We start from the raw sequence: 23,421 nt of genomic DNA on the forward strand, positions 1-23,421 counted from the left end.
TTTTATTTTTTCTTCTTTACTATTTTTTATAATGGAATTTATTTTATAAAGAGTGTCTACTTTATGAACCTCAAATATTTTATATAGACTTTCCGTATTGAATGTTGAGGGTTTCCTTAAAACTACTTTAATAATTAATCTTTGTACTATTTTAAGAGGGTTTATATTGGCATATACAATTGTCAATAAATAACTTAAATAAGTAGTTTTAGTTTTCTTGTTTTTGTTGTTTTGGAATAGAACTCTGTTTATGCGAACTCGTCATCCGGACTGCCAAATGTCAGGATCGTTATCAGGAAGTAAAAATAATAAAATACGGGATTATTTTTTTATACTCCTGTCAGATCTTTTTTTCGTGAATGCGAAATTACCAACGTTACTCTCGTTATTGGGAGATTTTTTCGTTTTGTTTGTCAGATAGAAAGTTGAAATTTAAGAGAGAAAACTACGCCATATATAACAAAAAATGATTGGTAATTTTAAAAATTATTCCGCTTGTGACGTCGTCTTCAAGTTCTCGTCGGTGAGTTTTGCTGATTGCTGAGTTGGCTTCCCGGAAACCGGAAATCTATCACAAGACTCTATTATTGGTTGGTTTGGAAGAACTAGTTATGTAGTTAAAGTAGTTTATTTTTAGCATAATATACTTATTTTTTTTGAACATTTTTGAGAAACTTTGCCAGACAATTAAATACCATAATTTTTATCGTGCTTCAGAAAACATTCTTATATTCGATTTCCCGTTGCAATCAACTTCCTGATTGTCATTATTCTTTTTAATTGAAATCCATAGTTGACACAACATAACCAATAATTCATATAACACAAAAGATTTTTTAATATTACTTTTATGTAATAAATCAGGTAACAACAATTAAAAAAAAAATAATTTAAAGAATATATTTACATAAATAAAACACGTTTCTTTTTTTATTACAATCTACTTGAATAATTTTAGTTCATTTTATAACTGTAACTTTCCAAAAAAGAGTCTGGCTGACTCGACATGATAACTTCTGAAAAATCAATAATGTTTATGATTAAGACGAAAATTTTTGTAAAATCAATAATCCTCACCATTCCAAAAAAAATCTTGTGGTATCAATAATTGTCACTATTCAACTAAAATCTCTAGTTAAATAATTAATTTCACGATTCAAACAATATTGTTTTGAAAAAGCCAATAGTAAATTGCCGCGATTCAACCTAAAATTCACGTCAAAACAACAATTGACGTAATACCCGTCTTCAATATGTATAAAATAAATGTGTTTTCACAATTTAACCGAAAATTCCTATGATCATTTTTACATTTCTACAAATAATTCTGTTAGATACTTCGAACTGTCACGATTCAATCTAAATATATTGAAATACATACTTCTACATATGACTCATTACAAACAATATTTTGAGTTTGTCCAAATTTTTGTAGACAAGGGCTGTATGGGCACGCACTCTCGCCGCATTTTTACCACTAACAATACCACGCAAGACACACCAGAACTGCCCGACGTTGGCACGATCGGAGCTCGCCAGAATCTGTGTGAGCCCGGTTGTCTTCAATGCCAATGCCTGCCAATTCAGTTGGCTTTTGCTCTCTCTTTCTAAAACTTACAAATACCCACATCATGTAAATTTGTGTCACAGTTAATTCATTCAGTGTTGTACTTAATTTAATTACACATTTGGATATCTTGTATTCATCAAATTATCTAGAATAATAAAATGTGTGGTTCCAGTTATGTTCCATTTGTTACTAAACAATCTTAGAAATGGCACTACCAAAAGTGACAAGGGCAAAATAATAGACTGGCTATTTGATCAGGAGTTTACATATTAATAAAATTGAATATTTTTAAATAAAGATATTAGGGTGATGCTTAAAAGACCCAAAAATATTTTTTGTTTCTTTTCTCTTGGGTCACCCTTCCGTTTTGTTCTACCTAATAAGAGAAACTTAAATTAATTTTTTGAGAAAAATTTAAAGGTCGCTACTAAAGATTTAAAGATACGCAAACCTTTTTCCTCATGTTTTGTCAATCTGAATTGTTCTCGAAACAAGAATATTTTCAGAGAGTAGATAGACTTTGCCATCCAACGTGCTCGGTGAAGACCTGCAGGCTTTTTAAATTACACGCCATTTTCTAGTTCTCCTCTCAAAAATACAATACTTAGTTGCAAGAGTTCCTTGTAATCATCTCTGGGCTGATATTCTGTCAATTGTTTCTTAGCAAAGTTGATTATTTCATCTTTCACATCTTAGAGCTTTTCAATAGATTCTTCATCAGTTTTTAACGTCGTATACTCTTTTTTATTGATGATTTGCCAGTTTTTCTGAAATCTTTTGAATAATAAATTATCGGGTCCATACGAAGGCCCAATTTCATTTTGAACAACTGATTCCAGCATAATTTCCATAATGTGATGCCTACATGTTAGCCAGAGCATTTCCTTATCCATTTTCTGCTCAAGTAGAATACAAGCCCCTTTTTGAGATTCGGTATTAGATGCGGTTGTGTCGAAACTCATACTTTTTACTTTATTGAGTAAACCCCATGAAAGGGGGGATTGAAAAACTGCTGATGCAATTTTTTCACCTTCAGCAGACTCAAGTTTTGGAATGCAGAGAAGCTGATCCACCCCTTTACCAGAAACTAAAACTGGAAGTTGATCAACAACTTCATGGCTTGTGATATCTTTTAACATCTTTCCGTCCCAGTGCACAGTTAATTGAACATCAATGTCAAAATCTTTTTAAATATTTTCAGCTATTTTTTGTCTACACTCAAATCACTGACGGCGTATGGAAGAAAAGTTTAAATTATATTCAGCAGGATCACAGACTAACTGCACACGTGCACACACCACACCTGCACTGATCATAGACAGCCACTACGACTACACTGACAAGCAGTGACAGGCTCCTCAAGTTGGTGGGAGATGGAGGGGGGGAAGTGGTTTAGAGTGAAGGGAGGGATTGTGTGGTTAGATTGGAGCCTGGTAGCGACCCCTAAAACTTTATGAAATCCAACAAAATTTTAGTTAACTCCATTTTACATATGAGAGATCAAAAAAGGGTGAACTGTTGAATTTTTTAACTTTCATTTTTAGGCGTCACCCTAATAGATATATATAAATTAGAATTTATGACTATGTTATATTCTCATGGATGTTTATGTGTGTATATGTATGTTCATATGTTTGCATGTGTATATATGTGTATATATGTTTGTATGGATATGTATGTGTGCATGTACGGGTATATATGGATGAGGATGTGATATAGATATAGACTTAGATATAGATATAGATATGGATATGTTAATAAATAATGTTTTTAATAAAATGCTTTGTGCCTATCAAATATGTACACCTGTTTTAAATTTTGGTACTCCGGTTGTGTATTTATTTATTTTTTATCTTATAATTGCGTTATCATTCACTTTTTTTTGCTTTTTTTTACATTTTTCTAAATATTTTTTTTAAAGCATAAATTATAAGTTTTTTTTTGCTCCTTATATTTAAGTTAGTAGTAATTATTATCATAAAACTATGTAGGACTATCATACGATTTAATGTAAAGGATCTTTACCGACAAGCCACATTAATTGGCTTGGTGAGTCCCGTAAAAAAAAAAATATTTTAAAAATGTTTTAAAAATAACTAAAATGTAATATTGTATGTAAATATTTTTTTTTTTTTTTTTATCTATTAAATCTCGGAATTATGTGGTAAAATCTTTTGTTTGAGAGCGAGAGTGCGTGCCCATAACTGGATTCAACTCCCCGGGGAGCTGTTGATATTAACAATATTAACTCTAGGTGCACACACATATATATATATATATATAGCACATTTGCTGGGATGAGGCGTTCTGATTTGTTTACTACCTACGGGAACCTGGTTAGAATGTTGTATTTGCCTACCGTGGGTACCAATATTGTTCCGGCGTCAGAACAACAACTGAACTGGGCGTGTGTACATGTAACTTCTTATATTCTCACCGCGATCGCAAAAAATATATTTTGCGATCAATAACTATTCAATCCACTGTGTTGTGTAATTTGTCAAGTGCCCCTCCTTCCTGACAACAAGATTGAATCTGATTCTGACTGCCGCGACAGAAGTACCAGCAATAAAGGTGCCAGAACCCAGAATAAGGTAGGAATTGCAGTCATTGTATTTAGGGTTCTGTAGCAAAATAAGTAAAGGATCATCCCGCTAACCAGCAATTTCGAGCGTGCATCTGCTAACGGGCAAGTGGCGCAATCAAACATATTACATTATTTACCCCTGTTGCAAACAAATCGGGTCGTGGTCCCGTGGCTAGTGTCTCGGACTCACGGATCAAAGATCCGTGGTTCGAATCCCACTCTACCCCAACTTGATTTCCATTTTCTAATAGTGAGTTATTTACAACTCGTTGAAAGTAGCCCTCAAAAATAAAGGGCTATGTATAGCGTGTGAGCTCGCCAATATATGACAGTAAAAATTTTATTGTCTTTGAATTTCCTAGAGTTTTAACCATCGAAAAAAAAGAAGATTGCAAATAAAATCAACAGACAATAGAAATTTGATGTGTATTATTTTAATAGATTGTTTATAACAGAAAAATACATAGAGAAATATGCATTTTTATTTTTTGTAATAAAAACAGTCTAGTAAATTCGAATAAATAAAAATACGCTTTATATTAACAATATTAATTAAAATGCAAAAATAACATTGAATACTTGAAAAATAAATATTACTGAGTGTTACAAACATAATTTAAAAAACGGATAGCGATTAAAAGTAAAAACTATCTTTAGTTTAATTCTTATGGCGATAAATACATAAACATTATAAAACAGGAGTTATACAAATACAAAAATAATATTTTAACTAGGCGGCTACCTACACGGTTAAATTTCGAAACACCACGCAATTTCTTATCTCGGCTACGCTATGTAAAATGAAAAAAAATATTTAAATTAATAATTTCATCACGTCATGAAGTCGCCCCTGGGTAGCGCCTGCTAACGTCAATCAACAAAAACATCCTCGTTTTAATTACAATATTTCGGCTACGCCATAAATCTCTTTTTTTAAATAATTTCTCACGTCACAAAGTCGCCCCTGGGTAGCGCCTACTAACGTCAATCAACAAAAACATCCTCGTTTTAATTACAATATTTCGGCTACGCCATGAATCTCTTTTTTTAAATAATTTCTCACGTCACAAAGTCACCCCTGGGTAGCGCCTGCTAACGTCAATCAACAAAAACATCCTCGTTTTTATAACAGTATTTCGGCTACGCCATGAATTTCTTATAAAAAAATGTCAAAACGTCACAAAGCCACTCTCTGAGTGTCGCTACTGACATCATTTACAAAAACATAATTATTTGTGCTTTTTTCAGATACGCAACATTTTTTTTAAATACACCTACCTAACCGATAAAATACTATTAGTAATTAAACCAAGGTGTGCTTTAAAGTTCCGTATGGCCAAATAATATTATATATTATTAGAATATTATTGACATGTAGTTCAAGCATTGCTGCCTTCACGTTGCTTTACTTCTGAGAGCTCAACTGCTATGTTTTTCTATGGTTATGTTAATGTCATCTGTCATGTATTGGCGAGCTCACAGGCTATACTTACGCCAAAATAAATATTTGCGTGAATTATAAGAACGCAAATATTTCTTTTTTAATTTAAAAAAAAAAACATGCTAATATTAACAGCTCCTCGGTCAGAGGAATCCAGTCGTTTTCTACAAAAATTTGGACAAACTCAAAATATTGTTGATAAATCCACCTGGTCCATGAAGAAGTATAGAAATTAAAGAAAAAAAAAATTCAGGCGTTGCCTTTAGTATGTAGGTGAAATAACTCAATGAATTTTGGACAAACTCAAAATATTGTTGATAAATCCACCTGGTCCATGAAGAAGTATAGAAATTAAAGAAAAAAAAAATTCAGGCGTTGCCTTTAGTATGTAGGTGAAATAACTCAATGAGATGAATCTTACCCGCATAAATAAAGGTTTTAGATCTTTAACTTCACAAACATCAACATATGAAAGAATTGAAGAAATATAGATGTTCAAATATTGTCAGAATGGTAAATGTTAAACAGTATGTTAAGTGGCGACTTAAACCAGCCAATGACAGTTTATAAGCCCTATAGATGCCTAGACTTCTATATTACCCTATCTAAAATTTTCTTTATCTCTGTTGTAATATGTGAATCATGACAGTTGTTTTAAACACGTTGAGTTCTAGACTATTCTTTAGTATGTAGAATCGAGATTGTGATATTTTTTTCTGTTTCGTTTATATAACGACCTTATACGGGTTTTCCGACATTCAATATTTCTTCATTGTTCCTTTTGTCCGCACGAACTGTTTCTAACATTTCACGATGGGGTGACATTTCTTTGGCCTCTTTTATCCTTTTTTTGTTTTGTTCTCATATCTTAGCTTCGCATTTTTGCGTAATGTTTTTTGAGTTATTAAAAAGATAACTTAAAAAATACATTCAGGTACAGAATAATTCCGTTTTCAGAACTCCAGACATCCTGATTGCCAAATATCAGGAAATAAAAAAATATTCTTGATACTTTCGTCGGAACTTTTTTTCGTGAATTTGAAATTACATACGTGACTCTTGTTATTATAGTCCTTAAAATTTAGCTTGATCGAAATTACAGCTGTCAAACTCATGTCAATAGTGATAGGAAATTACTGATCACTGATCACTGATCATGTACCGATCAAATCGATTTTATCAGTTTTTTCATGCAAACTTGATATAAAAACGCAAAAACAAGCCTATTTTAGTGTGTTTAAGACAATTTTTTACCAAAAAATAAGACATTTATACTTTTTTCGTGAACATTATCATAGATCAATTTGTCCGGTCTCTAATGTTTTTGCAAAATGATATAACCTTGTAAGAACTTCGTAAATAATTAGGTTAATTTAAGATTTTTTTAGTTTTGAAGCTGATTTTATATATCTATGTTAATTTACATGTCAAGCAATTGTAATAAGTAAAGATCGCATAGTAAAGAGACTCCCGGATGAAATAAAAAATAGTGATATGAATAAAAACAAAGTAAAATTGGTTTTAAAAATCTTTTTCTTAAATTCTAAGTTTAGTCTGTAAAAAAAAAAAAAAAAATTATAAAAAAATGGGGAAACCAAACAATTTAAAACAGTGTCAAAAAAAGTGTTTGTTTATTATTTTTTATATATTTCGTTTTCAAAAAAGACTTGATTTACTTGTATTGAATTTTTTTAAACTTTTATTTTATTGATATTTTTAAGATTTTTAAAAAAATATTTCATGTAAACATTTATTATATTGTGTTACAAAAATGTTTAAAGAGAGAAATCCCTGCAAAAAAACTGCTTTTGCAGTTTGGCGGGAATTTAAAAAAAAAATTGTTTAGAATTTAAAAAAGAAAAATAAATAATAAAAAAAAAAATAAAAAAAAATATTATCATACCAAATACGAATGATTTTTCGTGTGTCAATATAAATCACTCCTTAGACGTTACTACAAAGCTATGTCGTCAGTTTTTCTGAAAACTGTCTTTTTAATTATGCTATATTTTAAGGACTATAGGAGATTCTTTTGTTTGTTTGTGAGAAATAAAGTTGAAATGAAAATTTAAAAAATTACGCCATACATAATATTTATTATTTGAAAACATTAGTATGTACAAATGGCTAACTGAGTCGAAATTTCTATCCCCACGCGCAGCGCTCTGACGTCACTTCGCAACACCCCCTCGGTCGACAAAATGGGCTATCCATTCATAGTTTTAGATATTCTGTAATCTTTATAGTTTTTATAGGTTAGCACACAAGACCCTCGAAAGGTCGAAAGTACACAAATATTGGTCGCGGCAAAACCTTACATGTTAATTTATTTTCAAATACAGGAATTGAGTTATATTTGGTTGTTTCAGCTCTTTAGGTAAAAACCTGTATTGAGCTGAAATGTTATACAAAATTTAAATATGATACAATACTAAATTTGATCGGACGCTTTGGATTACAATAAAATAAATGTATAGGTACATTTTTCAAAGTATAGATTAATTCATAAAACAAACATATTAATATACAAAAGAAAAACATAAATATTGTTTAAATTAATTGTCGGAAAAATATTTTGCGGCTTAATTTATTAGTATGAGCTCTCCAGCAGAGATGTTCATCCATTTGTACTCCTAGATTTTTTACGGATTTCCTGTATTGAATATTGGTACCATTGACATTAAAAGGATTAAGTGAAAATACGTTTAGCTTAATAAGCAATCTTTGACTACTCGCAAACATAATTTGTTTTTTAAAAACATTATTAAAAATGTATTACCTATTTTATATATATGTAATACCAATTATCATTTAATACAGGATAAGGCTGTAATGGTGAAAGTTTGAACATCCACATTTCCTCAACTCTTCCATCTGTTGAATGGGCAGAATGGTGAATGTTACACAGTGTGTAAAGTGGCCACTTAAACCAGCCAATGACAGGTCATAAGCCCTGTAAATGCCTAGACTTCCATATTCCCTTCTCAAAAATGTTTTCCCTCTCTGTTGAAATAAATTTAAATATGAACAACTCCCTAGGGAGGAAATCCAGCCAGTCTGCAAGCATTTGGACATAATTAATCATTGTGAAAAATATGCCGTTTAATAAATCAGGATATGTAGATATTCTCCAAATACAAATTTTAATTACCTCCAGTACACAATTATGTATCGAGAATGAACAATAACATGTTTACTCGCATTCTCATAGAAAAAAAAGGATATGTTATTTTTGGAAAAAATGTAAAGCGCCCTTGAGGTATTATATTACAAAAACGTTGCTGTATAAGTCATCCATGATAATAATGATAACGTCAGTATTCAAAATATTGCATTCACTTTAATAACACCTATCCTTGTTTGAAAATAAAGTCGAATGGATGAGTGAAGCGCAGTCAATTTTATCAAGTAAAAGAAAATATGTCCGTATAAAAAGGAATATTCGATATTAAGACAACTTGCGAATTAAATAAAGCAGCCGGATTTTTTTTTAAATGTCACCAATCCGGTTAAAATTCCATTTAAAAAAAAATAACCGAAAAATTATTTTGAAAGGTAAACTACTTAGCGGGTTGAACTAGGTAAATCTTATATTTTTTTAAGTGTTTAGAACATAAAAGTATTCTGTCGTTTACGATTGAAATTCGGTTCTTAGGAAACGGAAAAACCTTGCCAATGCTTCAGGGGATGGTAGGCTGACGGGCTTAGGGTGGCTTCCTCCCTGGGAAAGCCTCCGTTCTTAGAACCTTCCGAGAAAAGCGACGGAAATTCTCGGAGAACAAGACTGCTAGGCATTCCCAACAAATGTGATTCAACTCAAAGCGGGTAGTATCTCCCTTCATAGACTCTGTCTACAGCTACAAAATCCTATATCTAACAGTCTGGGATCTCAAACTTTAGCTCGAATTCCTGGGTATATTTATTTGTTGTACACAAACAGATTTAATTGTCTTTGACACAAGGTTTTTAAAATAAAAGCTGAAAAGGATAATAAAATATATTAAATTGTCAAACCACAATCACACTGCTTTTGTATAGTATTTTGAAAGAGCGTATTAAAGTTGTGGTCTGAAGAAAGTTAGGAAATCATACGCTTTGGCATGTTGAAGGCCGTTCTTTCAAAGTCGCGCTATTTAAAAAATTGACAAAATAAACATTAGAAAATGGTTTTCAGGCGTTGCCTAGTATGTGAAATAATTCAGTCAGATAAATCTTTTCACAACAATAAAGATTTCAGCTCTTTAACTTCACTAAAATCAGCAAATGGAAGAATTGAAGAAATATGGATGTTCAAATATAGGCAAAATGGTGAATGTTACACAGTGTGTAAAATGGCCACTTAAACCAGCCAATGACAGATCATAAGCCCTGTAAATGCCGAGACTTCCATATTCCCTTATTTAAGGTATCCTCCATCCCCGTTGTAATTGGTTAATAAGATTAAAAATTAAATTTAAATCTGTTTCAACAGAGAGGGAAAACAATTCTGAGAAGGAAATATGGAAGTCTAGGCATTTGCAAGGTTTATGACCTGTCATTGGCTGGTTTAAGTGGCCACTCTTCACACTGTGTAACATTCACATTTCCTCAACTCTTCCATCTGCTGACTTTTGTGATGTAAAAGAGCTGAACCTTTATCACGCGGGTGAGATTCATCGGGCCGATGACAAGTCATATGCCCTGTAATTGCGTAGACTTTCATATTCCCGTCTCAAAAGTGTTTTTCCTCTCTGTTGCAACAAATTTCAATATGAACAACTCCCTAGGAAGGAAATCCTGCCAGTCTGCAAGAATTTGAACATACTCAAAACATTGTTTAAACTTTGATGTTCATATTGGCCATTCGACGACGTTCCGATTTTACTAAAACATACTGTAGAAATTAAATATTTACAACAAAAATACTGTTCTTAAAAAAAGTGAAAAAAATCGTGGTTCCATAAAAAGAGTTTGAACTTAAAATGTTTGAACTATCAAAAAATTTTGATAAATAATTCAAGGCATAGTTAAATATAGAATTTAAGAAAAAATGTCTTAAAACTGTTGTCTTTGTATTAGTATTTAAGTACTAACGTTCCTATGTTTAGTCAAAATGTAAGTGACGTAATTTGCCTGTTAAGAAGAATTTGTGTTTTATAATAAAAATCTTTTAGTATATTTTGGTATACTTGGACTCTGAAAGTGAACACTATAAATAGGCTGGAGGCTTTTGAGATGTGGTTGCATCACAGAATGCTTAAGATATCTTGGACAGACCTAATAACGAACTCAGAAGTCTTAAGTCGAGTTAGAACGAACAGAGAACTCTTAACCACCATAAAAGTTCGTGAAATTTCATATCTGGGGCACATAATGCGTGGAGAAAAGTACTACTTGCTTCATTTAATTTTGAAAGGCAAGATTGAGGGTCACAGAGGGGCTGGAAGAAGACAAATGTCCTGGTTGCGAAATACACGAGACTGGACTGGCTTCGGGACTGTGGAGCAGATTTTCCGGGCAGCACAGGACAGGGAGACCATGTAAGAGATTATGCGCAGCTTGCCATAATATTTAATTATCGATAATAATAGTAAACAAAATTATAAACGAATCGTGCCCAGCGCCAGACAACTTTTGTAAACGTTTGCACCTCTCAGGGAGTTTATATCCATAAAACAAAATAAACAAAAAAAACAAACAAACCATCACACATACGGGTAGGCAGAGAGGATAGAACGCGACAACACTCTATCTTTGCATACAGATCTCGCTTCCTCTACATTCATACATCTTCTCATGCACGCGTGCGGATTATTCCTACTTTTGACATGTCCATCTTCAAGCATTTGATGGACTTGATCGTGCCATGTCTTTCTTGGTCTTCCTCGTTTTCTACATCCATCAACATTTGAATTTTCAATTGAGACTCTATAACTCTTCTAAGTGAAATTTTTAATAAAGATATGAGCGATATGTTTGAACATTACCTTAAAAGTGGCTATTTTACATTTCAAGGTAAAATTTATGAACAAATAAAATGAATAGCCATGGGCTCTCCACTTCCGCCAGTGATAGCGAATTTCTTGATGAAAAAATTTGAAGATACAGTATTAGATACGGCAACTTTAGGACCCAAAGACGACGGGCTTAAATTAAACTCAACATGATTCCCAGCACTACATACTACAAAAACGAATAGAAATGTGCCTACTGCCGACTGCGACACGGTACAAATTACTAGTACTTAAACACACACTTTTTTCTACAAAACACTCAGTTTACCCTGAAGATGGCTCCTGCAATGGTAGCTGAAACGTCGGAACAAATCCAACACAAACGGTATCTCCAAAAAATAAACATAATGATTACAGTGACCGTGAAAATCTTCGCACCTGTCTGACATACAGTTGTCTTTTTCGCACAGTCTCTGGGAGGCATCTGCAAAACAGTGACACCAAAACAATGCTCAAACACCTATTTATCAAAATTCTCTGTCCTCACAATTTATCTAAACCGAAACACAAAAATAATAGTGTATACGTACATATCTAATTTTGAATAATTCAATTAATTGAAATTAAAATTTCGATTGTGTTCATTAAATCTATTTAGCAAGAACTCAAATCTAGCTATAGCAAAGCATTGCCGGGTTCAGCTCGTTTGTAATATTTAAAAAAACACGGTTTGACCTTTCTTTAAACAAACGTATTCCAGTAATTTCTCCCTGTATTATGGCACTTGAGCAGTGATTATTATATATTTACCATTGGCCTGTTTCTACTGTTTTTTTGTTGTTGATAAATTGTCTACTACGAAGCACCCAGTTTTATTTGCCATTTTTGTACGAGCCGTGTACAAATATCACAACTATTTTTGAAAAATGTAAAAGGTACCAACTTCTGAAAATCTTTTAAAAAATAAAACGAATTCTGCTCAGTTTTGGGGTGCAGAAAACGGGACAATGAAACGTCGATTTTAGTTGGGCATAATCCGTCCGACGTAAAATAGACTTTATCACACAGTAAAGGGGAGGTATTTGGGAGAGAGCGACCGAAAAACAATATTCAAATACCTCTACATAATTTTGCTCTCACACCACATATATATGCTCTTCATAATGAGCAATCGTTTCGAAGTTTTAGCAAAATTTTAATATTCGAAGTGAGTATAACAAAATATGAATTTAAAGATATGAAAAAAAAGGCCACATGAAAATTTTATTCTAAAATTTTATTGCTTGATGATTATTTTCTAGATTCTTTTTTTTTTTAAATCATGCTTAATCAAGAATTCCGATTGGAGAAGATTATAAATATAAGTATCTTGATTTATCAAACTAGGATTAATTATTCTGTCAGGAGATAATGAAAAAAGATAATAATAAGACAGGATTGGTTGAAGACATCTTAATTATTTCTTTTAAGATAAAGTTTGTTTATCTGTAATCTTTGTTAATGGGAATTTATTAATTTTGAACGTAATTGAATCATCGGATCTTTGTATAAATCCCGTTTATAAAATTATCGATTTTTAAAATAATCTATTATGTTAATATAGTCAGTAGGCGTTTTCAAGACATTTTATCTTGAAGCCACTAAATTTCAGCATAGGCAAAATGATAGTTTACAATAATTTAACCCAATTTTTATTTATTTATGGTTACATTTTATCATATTTACATTTTTTGTTAAAAACTTTTCCCAATAATGGTACAAAGCCCGTTCCAAGGTAGGCAATTAGAAAGAACAGACAAATAAAATACAAACTTACTACTATACACATAATCATATATATATAGATAGACTTATGCCCATACAAATACATAAAGGATATATAGTTTAATCAATATAGGCGAAACGTTATTATTACTACATATTTGATGTTTACAAAAATATTTTTTTAAATAATTTATTTTCACCATCCAGTAAGAATCTATTCGCTGACTTTAAGATATTGGATGTAAGACAGTTGTTTGTGGGGTGCCAACTGCTTAAATTTTATGATAAACGAGCTGAACCCGGCAATGCTTAAATATTGCTAGATAATAAATAATGGGATTAAAAGTATTATATTACTATGGGACTAAAGGTCCTGTGTTGAGATGGAACGAGTAATTAGTTAACACAAACATACGAGTATATCACCACAAATACTATATCAAATCAGAACCATCATAATAATAGAATATAATGTATATATATATGGCACATCAATATGGTAAACAGTAAATTTAAACATCCGGAAAATCATCAAAAAGTTCCATACTTTAAAACATAAAAAAATCCCCATCTTAAAACAGGCTGAGCCATGTTTGATGAGACAAACCTAACCAGGGGGCGCGCCGTATTAATTTTCCAATCCACTAGTTTTATGTAGATTCCCTGGTATTAAATATGTATGCATCAAGTTTAAGAAATAAAATAAAAATAAATCCCCAAGCCGAGGCATGCATAACCTCTCTGACCTCCTAAGTCCAATGTCATGAAAGAGCGAGGTCAACACTTTCCTCAACTTGACAACACTCCCGCTTTTCCATAATTCTTAGAAAAATACGTAAAGAAACTGATTGAAATTCATAAAAAACGAACGTTGTTTGGAAACATTAAAATACAAACTTTTTTAAATATGAAAATATAACACCCTCAAACTTTTTTAGTTAACGCATTCTCGTCGAATGTAATCCTGGTAGGTATATGAATAAAACATTTACGCTTCTATCTTTTTTCTACAGATTGAATTGATGATTTTAAGTGCTTTAAAAATACTCATGGCAGATAACTACTTTTGCTGAAAACCGCACGTAAATCGGGCCAGTAGTTATTTAGTCTGTCGAGGACACACATACGAACATTATATTTTATATATATAGATAACTAGCGGACCCGACAGACTTTGTCCTGCCCGAACGTTGGCGTGCCTTGGAAAAATTCTTTTTTTTTTGAAAAGTAGGTATCTAGGTACTTGTTTTCGATTAAATTCCAAAACTAAAAATTATTAATATTCAAATACTGAATTTAAGTAGGTACTTGTTTATGGTTGAATTCCAAAACATTTTTTTTTTCCAATCTGGCATTATTTTTGCAAACGTCATACTTCGGTCTTCTCACCAACAGAGAGGTGTACTTATGTAGGAATACGATTTTTTTAAATGTTTTGAATTTGATATTATTTTAGTATTACCAAAAATCCAGTAAAAAGAAATAAATGGGTGGAAATTATAAAGAATTTATGGGAAGAATCTGATTAAGATCAACAAAAAACAAATGCTGTTTGTTAACATTCAAAAATAAACTTTTGACACACAAAAAAAAACATCTTTACATTTTTTTGTAAATGCATTCTCCTCGAATGCAACCCTGGTAGATCAATAAATTTATGCTTCTCACTTCTTTTTTACAAATAAGATTGAAGATTTTAATGTCTACGAACACGCACAGAGCAAAGATCTTTATTCCTCTGAAAACCGCACGTAAATCGGTTATACCGTTTAGGAGGAGTTCAGTGACAGCACACTACAGAGGAATTATATCTATAAAGATAATAACAGAACATCGTGAATCTAGCTTCAAGCTATCCATTACTCTTTTTTAATCAATATCTATTCTACTGTTGTTGTTTTCGAGTTATTTATTAATTCGTAATTAGCATTTAATTTGCTATAAGCGTATTCGACTCTTTATCGCCACGACAACTGAACGGCTGTAAATTAAATTCCTACCCATGCAGTAACATGATGTTATTAGCCAATAAATTATTCAAATACTAACTGAAATGTGGTTATAAAACAAATAATTTTAGCCGTGATGCTGTATAAAGCGACTGTGACTTCCCTGGGGGTCGCTATCTACAAGTTGAAAAAATCTGTTTTAGAAGAAGAAACGCGGTCTGACATTTCTTTAAACAAACGGGTTCCTGTACTTAAAGGGGTGATTTTTTTTGCACATTATCTTCTTCTTCTTCACGTGTCATGTCGGGTCCCCCCGAGGTTGACGATCACTTGCGAGAAAGCTTCCCTTCCTGAACAGTGCGAAACAGCTCCTCCACAGTTCTTTGTCGAGCCGGGTGATTCTTCGCACCCCTGGTCCATTTAAGGACCGCCCGGGACTCGGGGCCATTGTTTGGTTTCTCTTCATAGTGATATCCCGGGAATTATTGACCGAAGTGGTTTCTCGTTGCCTTCTTCGGTGGAATTTTCTGTCGGGGTTAGCTACCCTTAGCTGGAAGGGTCCCGTTTTATGGCGCCGGACACTCGCCATTCATCCTCTCCCTATCGGCTATGGCACTGATGTTAATGCCAGTGGCCACATTGACCAGGGCTCGCGGGGCCAAAGAGACCACTCATGGACGCTAGGGAGTAGGACTATTGGTAGTGTTGCTGATGGAATGCAACTGCGGCATTGCTTTTTTTTATTTTTTAAATTAAAATGAAAATTCCATCAAATAATTTTAACAAATCGTTGAATTTCATAACAAAATTTGACCGTTTTAATCGTACAGGATCAATCATCGGCCTCAATGTTTTCATGTAAAATAGATTTTCGTAACTTTTAAAAATATTATTTAGTGAAATTATTCCAAGTTGCTTTAATTCAATTCTCTTACGTAAAATATTTTTTTTACTTTTCAAAATAAATAATGTTTGGTAATATTATTTCAACTTGTTCATCTAACTCATTTCTCAAATGTCGATACTAACCGAGGTAAACAAAAACTTCTTGGAAATTTTTGCAAACTCTATGCAAAATAGATTGGGCTTAAAAAGGGGAAGAAATAACATAATTCGATCTCTCTTCATCTATCTCTGGATATTTATTATTCATTTATTTTATTTATTTATTTATTTAATTTATTTATTTATTTAATTTTACAATACGCCCAAGGGGCATTTACAAAAAATATACAGGTAAGTACAAACATAGTGCGTAAAAATTTAAAAGATAAACAACGCTTTTTTGAATACATGTAGAAACAATAAGAAGCATACTGTCATGCAAAATAAAAAGTAAAACTTTACATAAAAATTAAATGGATACAAGAAAAGTAATTGAATTAAAAAGCAAATTGTAAATAACTTGTAAAGAATTCAAACAAAAAATAAATACATTTTTATATACTTATAAGTATAAAAAAAATGGTATCAACAAATTATTGTTAAAAACAAATAATGAAAATTAGTTAACAGTAAGTATATATGTGAAAATAATATAACACACGGTACACAAAAATATTTGATAAATTAATATCAGAAAGAGATAAGATAATAATAATCCACTTCAAAAACAGAGAAAGAATTGTATGAAAAAGAAAGTTTTATTACGACATTAATAATTCATTTCTGTTATAATTGCATATTTACGTATTTATTACAGCAATTTACATTTATATATAATAGGTTAAATGCGTAGCAAAATTATACATGCATATATTTTTTTTTTGGTGGTTAGTCACCTGAACTGCCTAACTAATGATAGATCTCACGTTCTTAGACATTAAATGTACATTAAAAAAAAAAAATATTTAAAAAAATGTTGAGAGTGACTTACACTGTTGTGGTTGTTTGTTTATAAGAGTTTATATAATTTTTAATATACGAGTACATGAGAAACAAAATAAAAATATAGGATAATTTAATATATAAAGAAAAACATAAAACAATAATAGTCATACTAATTAAAATTTAATGTAGTTTTTACACGTGTTAATTTTTTTTTTATAGATATATTATTTTTAATAGTATTTAGTTCATTAGGGAGATTATTATAATTTTTAACACCTTTGAAGACAAAGATATTTTGACCATGACTTGTGTGGAATTTAGGAATGTTAATATTATGTTAGTATTTGAGTGACTTATTAATCTCAAATTCTTTTATTTTTTCTTCTTTATTAATTTGTATGATGGAATTTATTTTGCAAAGAGTGTCTACTGTATGAACCTTAAATATTTTATATAGACTTTCCGAATTGAATGTTTAGGGGTTTCTTCAAAATTACTTTTATAATTAATCTTTGTACTATTTTAATAGGGTTAAATAAATTGGCATATGCTCCACCCCATCCTACAATACCATAAAGAAAGAGTGTACAATTGAGTAATAAGCTATTTTAGAATTATCGATTTTTAAAATATTCCTTAATCAAATAAATATGTATATACATTTTCTAATTCGTTTAACTAGTTCACTAATATGGTCTTTCCATTTTAAGTTTTGGTCTATGTATACACCAAAAAGTTTAATTTTATCTGTTGTATCAAGTGCTGAACATACCAGATCGCAGTTAGTTTTGTTGCTATTGCTTTGGTTAATAATTATAGTGAAAAAAACGGGATCTAAATTTGTTCTGTTAAAAAATGGGATGATTTTTGTCTTTTCCGTATTTAAAGAAAACATAATTTTGTAAAACCATAATTTCAATTTATTTATAACGTCATTAGCTACTAAATTTACTGAGTTTCAGTTAACTCCCTCAACTAAAAGCACCGTATCATCGGCATATGATATTATTTTTCAATTCACATTTTGACAAAATATGTCATTAACATAGAGAATAAATAGAAGTGGACCTATCACCGTATCCCGAGGTATCCCAAAATTGCATGACTCCATTTGACTATACGTATATGTTATTTTTACCATTTGTGGTCGTTGAAATAGATAACTCGTTAGCCTAACAAATAACAACAGGGATGGAGAATATCTTAAATAAGGGAATATGGAAGTCTAGGCATGTACAGGGCTTATGACCTGTCATTGGCTAGTTTAAGTGGCCACTTTACACACTGTGTAACATTCACCATTTCGCCTATGTTTGAAAATCCATATTTCTTCAATTCTTCAATTTGTTGATTTAAGTGAAGTTAAAGAGCTGAAACCTTATTGAAACCATAGTTCATTTTAAGAACTAATATAAACTTTTAATAATATTACATTTTTTTAAATAAAATGGTATATATGCAAAGACAGAGTGATATGGCGTTCTATCCTCTCTGCCTGTCCCTACAGTAAAACGGCGTGATGGTTTGTTTGTTTGTGTTTAAATTAATTTTGTTTTTTTTTTAAAACGAGTATTTGAACATGCTGTAATAATGATATTTTTGTTTTCTAGTATAACCTGAAGCTGTGGATTATGGCGGTGGCGTTACCTCTAGTGGTCTTCCTCATGATCTACCTGGCTGGTGGGTGCCGCCTCATATGCCGTATCAAGCAGTTTCTGCGGTCCAGAACCCTGGCCTCCCGCACCAGCGGCGTGGTTGCCCTCCATCGGCAGCCTGCCTGGCCACCAAACTGTATGCAAGTCACTGAAAAGTAAGTCATTACGTTATTTTTACATCATCATTTTACATCAAAAACAACGGAGTTTTTTTAATATTTGAAAAAATAATTTAATGGTCAGATAATAGGATAAGAAATATAACTTTGTATTTCCAAAAGAATTAATATTACTGATGACTGAACTGTCATTTCTAGAGATACCGTGATTAGGCATATTTGTCTGCTTAAAAAAAACGTTTTCGGCCAAATACTGCGTACCGTTCGGCAGAATATCAAATACCAAATCATGAAAAAAAATACACTTATTAATTAAAAATGTATATAATTTGATCACAAATTATTTGTTTAACACTTATAATCCATCAGTGGTAAGCTGTGATGAAGGAAAACCTTTTTTCCAGCATTTGTAGGTAGCAAATAATTGCGTTTTTCCTCGTAAATTCCTCGCGAGATCTTCTTGTTACTCAGCCAACACTCAACCAGTTTATTATCTTCACTATAAATCTCATAATATTCCAAAATAGGCGATTTTTATTAAATAGTGCCATGATGTACAATGAACAAATAATTACTAATTACCAATAAGGACTGTTTGAATCACAATGTGATGTAATATTGAATAAATAAAGCGTCACGACATGATCTACTCGCAAATGAAACAAATACGTCCGCCCCGTCACTCCCGCACGCACCGCAATAAGACAGGTCGTAACCTGTCACGCGCGAAATGCACACATCTTTTTCCGGACATCCGGCCGCCGAATATTCGGCGCTTCGACCGAGAGCGTGGCCGAATATTCGGTATTGAGCCAAATCACTATTCGTGGCATCTCTAGATATTTATATACTGATAGTTATGTAAATTATCTAAGTGATGTACAGCGATTGAAATCTCAATTGAATTTTTTAAATCCCATAAGAAATAAATACAGGAATTTAGGTAAAAACTAGCGTAAATGCCCTTTATCAAAATCCCTGCGCCTCCGTGTTACAGAAATTTTATTATAAAGTTCATTCAAAGTTAAATATATAAATTCAATAAAACAACTTCAAATTAATTGGTTACGCCACATTTACTAAATGTGTGTATAGCGCATTTACTAGGTTGAGGCGTTCAAATTGATTTGCTACCTATTTGACCCTGGTTAAGATGTTACAATTCTTACCGTGGGTATCAATATTGTCTCCAGGCCCAAGAATAACAACTGAACTGTGATCGTGTGTGCATGCGCCTTTGATATTCTCACCGCGATCGCGTATAAGTTAGTGTTGCGATCAATAGTTCATTTAATCTACTGTGCCGTGTGATCGCATATAATAATCAAGAAACCACGACAAATGCTGCTACTTCCTGACCCCAAGATTTAATCCTGCCTATCGCGAGACAAGTTCCGAACAATAAGGTGCCAGAACCCCAGTACAAGGTAGGTAATTGTATTTATTGTATTGGGGTTCGATGGCAAACAAAGTAAAGAAAACGGAATTCCACGAACCAGACAAATTCGAGCGTTCATCTGCCAACTGGCATGTTGAACTGTCATTTCTAGAGATGCCGCGATTCGGTATTCGGTCTATTCTTCTACATAAAAAAAGGGTTTCGGCTGAATAATTAGTACCATTCGGCAGAATATCAAATACTAAATTCTGAAAAAAAATACGCATTACTCAAAAATGTAAATAATTTCATAAAAAAAATATTAGTTAAATACAAAGATGGCGCGATGAGAAACGAAATTTTTATTGAAATTTAATCAAACTTTGGGAATATTTCGAAGCTGAAGTTGCGTGTCTCCATTGAAAATTGTGTTGACACGGCCGATGGCTGAAAATAATTACAACAAGAAATTAGTTTGTTTGTCATTTCGGATAAATACATTGAATTAAATAAACGTCGGTTCGAATTGTAAAATTTAAAATTTAAAAAAGGCGTGATGTGGAACTGTATAAATACTTGAAATACTTTTCGTCATAATGCTCATGGATCTTGAACGCTTATAAGTGGAGATAAATGACATACGCGTAGAGGAATACAGTATAAAAACGGTAAGTTAATTTTATTATTTATTTTTTACTGTGCAGAGTATGTACAATTGTATGTTGTTATGCAGAAAAATGCCAGTGATTTAAAAAAAATATTTGTGTTATCAACTGCAAGAAGGTCAATTCGATGTTCTACTTAAAACAGCCAGGCCGCTTTCATACATAAAACTGTAATAATCACCTTCTGAAAATCTCATGACAAAATGTCATAAAAATGAATGTTACCTCATACATTCAGAGTTTGTATGAGGTTTCATTCATTTTGAAATCTGGCTGTCATTAAAATCATTAAATCTGATCATAAACATGATTAAATTCATTTCTGAATTACAAAAAAAATGTGATGTATACATCACCGTATTTCACCTTCACACCCACCACCATCGCTGATGAGAGAACCTAGATAAATGAAATCGACGACTCTTTCTAAGTTGCGCAATAAGGATAATGGTGCTTCTTTATCAGCTCGATCAATGATCGTAAACTTAGTTTTGCTCATATTCATTGAAGTCTAAACTAGCAGCATCTATTCAGTCAATTAGTTCTTTCATTTCAATCTCTGACGATGCAAAAAGTGTGGTATCTATCATCAGCAAGTAGGTTACCAATTGGATGAAGAAAGTTATCCAACCTGAGATATGCTGATGTATAAATATGTATAGTTTTTTAAAAAAATAATGGTTTTGTTTTCCAATATGTATATAATTATGTTATTCATTTATTGTCTTTATTTTCTTTAATTCAGAAAATATACAGTACAGTTACGTAGTTCTATACTTTACACTGTTATGTCATTATAAGTTAACAGTATAATTAATTCCGGTACGTGTTAACAGTACTTCAATTTTATATACCCTTTCTAAGCGATGCGTTTATTTTTTCATATTGAATAGAAAATTTCTTTCAATATTCATTGCCAGCAGTTTTACACACAAATTATCACGCGTCAAAAAAGCATAATGAAAACTGACCTTTGAATATTCATTTTAGTGAGCTTAATGCAGCGATGAAAATCTTGAAGAACAAGTCATAGAAAACCAAAATTGTCAAGTCCGCGTTTTCCTTTTTTAAATTTCGGTTTTTTCTTCAGGTGCGGTAATACCGACCGGGCAAAAACAGTGCCCGCCATCTCTGGGTGAGGAATTCATCTACACATTTCATTAAAGAATTTAATTAAATGTGCTGTCATGAATGGATTTAATTTATCCCTTCTTGACAGGGATAATCATCGCGTCAAATTGAGTCGCTGGCCATAACAGTTAACAATACTATCTTCGTTATATTTCTCCGTATTAAAATGTCTGATTCTACCGTTTGTTGTTATAAAATAAAATAAATTAATTTAAACCGTCGTAGGCATGTTTTCTTTTCGTTATTTTATTTATGGGATTTTTATTTCCAATTTACCTGCATTTATTCCCAGGAAAAAAATAACATATTCTTGAACTTTAATAACGTTAACCCAGTCATGACGAATGTACTCGTAACGGAATGGAATTCATGAAAATGGTTTGGCAATTTGTGTAAATAGGGTGTTTAAAAATTTGAACGTTCGTTTAATTTTACATTCATGCAACGTTGCATTAACTATACAGCTAGGGTTATTTACTCCGTTCTAAGCCAGTAAAAAATGTACATAAAAACAGTAATCAATACATAGGAAAATAAACAAAGTTATTAGACAAAGTGAAAAACATAGTAAAATACGTATTAAAAAAACATAGTAAAAAACAAAGTAAAAGACAAAGTAAAAAACACGTTTTAAAACCCATTAAATACGCAGTAAAAACAGAATACATAGCAAGAAACATAGTAAAAGACATGGCAACAAAATAATATTATCTATATTCATAGCAAAAAACATAAAAATAAAAAAAACATAGTGAAATACATAGTAAAAATAAAATCCAAAAAAAAGGAAAACCAAATGCAGCGTATTTCAATCACCTGTAACGTGAAGGTAAGGTATTAGTTTTACACTCCAGGTGCCAGTCCAGAAACAACGAAATATGTGGCTTTGATCTGAAAGGGCTTATTTCAGATTTTATATTTTTCTTGCCACTATTTTGTAGGTGGTAATATTTTTCATTAGTATTTGTTATCAAAGACATCAATTTTAATAAAGTGTCACAAAATGGCTAAATAAAAGCTCGCTTGTGGTATTACGATTTACGACGCTGAGCCTTATAGATCCAAGCCAAATAAATACTGCAGTTATAACAACCCTTTAAATCACGTTTTCAATTCTTACTTACATTTTCTTTCCAAATTTCACGTTTATGTTGCCAGGAATTGAACTCAGGACCCGAAGAAAGGTAGGAAAACGCGCCGACTAATATGCAACAGGTGGACTTATCTCCAATTGATTTCCTCATTCAGAGAACGTTCAATCTTTAATTCAAAAACAATCTTCCAGGGTTTTTTTTATTTCACACACATAACTGTATCTTCTATCTGCCTGGGCACAGACGAGTATTGTTGATTAAATTATTAAGTAACCCCACAAAAAATGTTACGTTGTATAATTGTT

At 31.9% G+C, this 23,421-nt stretch overlaps 1 protein-coding gene across 1 annotated transcript in view; it reads left to right on the forward strand.

Moving 5' to 3' along the window:
- LOC148276455 (uncharacterized) overlaps positions 1-23,421 on the forward strand; it is a gene marked incomplete at its 3' end in the record, with an annotated part of 265,755 nt that overhangs the window by 95,650 nt on the left and 146,684 nt on the right. Inside the window, exon 9 of the mRNA XM_088234232.1 lies at positions 18,685-18,884. Within this exon, the coding sequence (XP_088090358.1) occupies positions 18,685-18,884 (200 nt within the window). The remainder of the gene's footprint in view (positions 1-18,684; positions 18,885-23,421) is intronic.

The sequence above is a fragment of the Micrasema longulum genome, unplaced genomic scaffold, assembly GCF_059751315.1.
Source record: "Micrasema longulum isolate JH-2025_06_02 unplaced genomic scaffold, ASM5975131v1 h1tg001216l, whole genome shotgun sequence".
In the NCBI taxonomy this organism is placed as follows: domain Eukaryota; kingdom Metazoa; phylum Arthropoda; class Insecta; order Trichoptera; family Brachycentridae; genus Micrasema; species Micrasema longulum.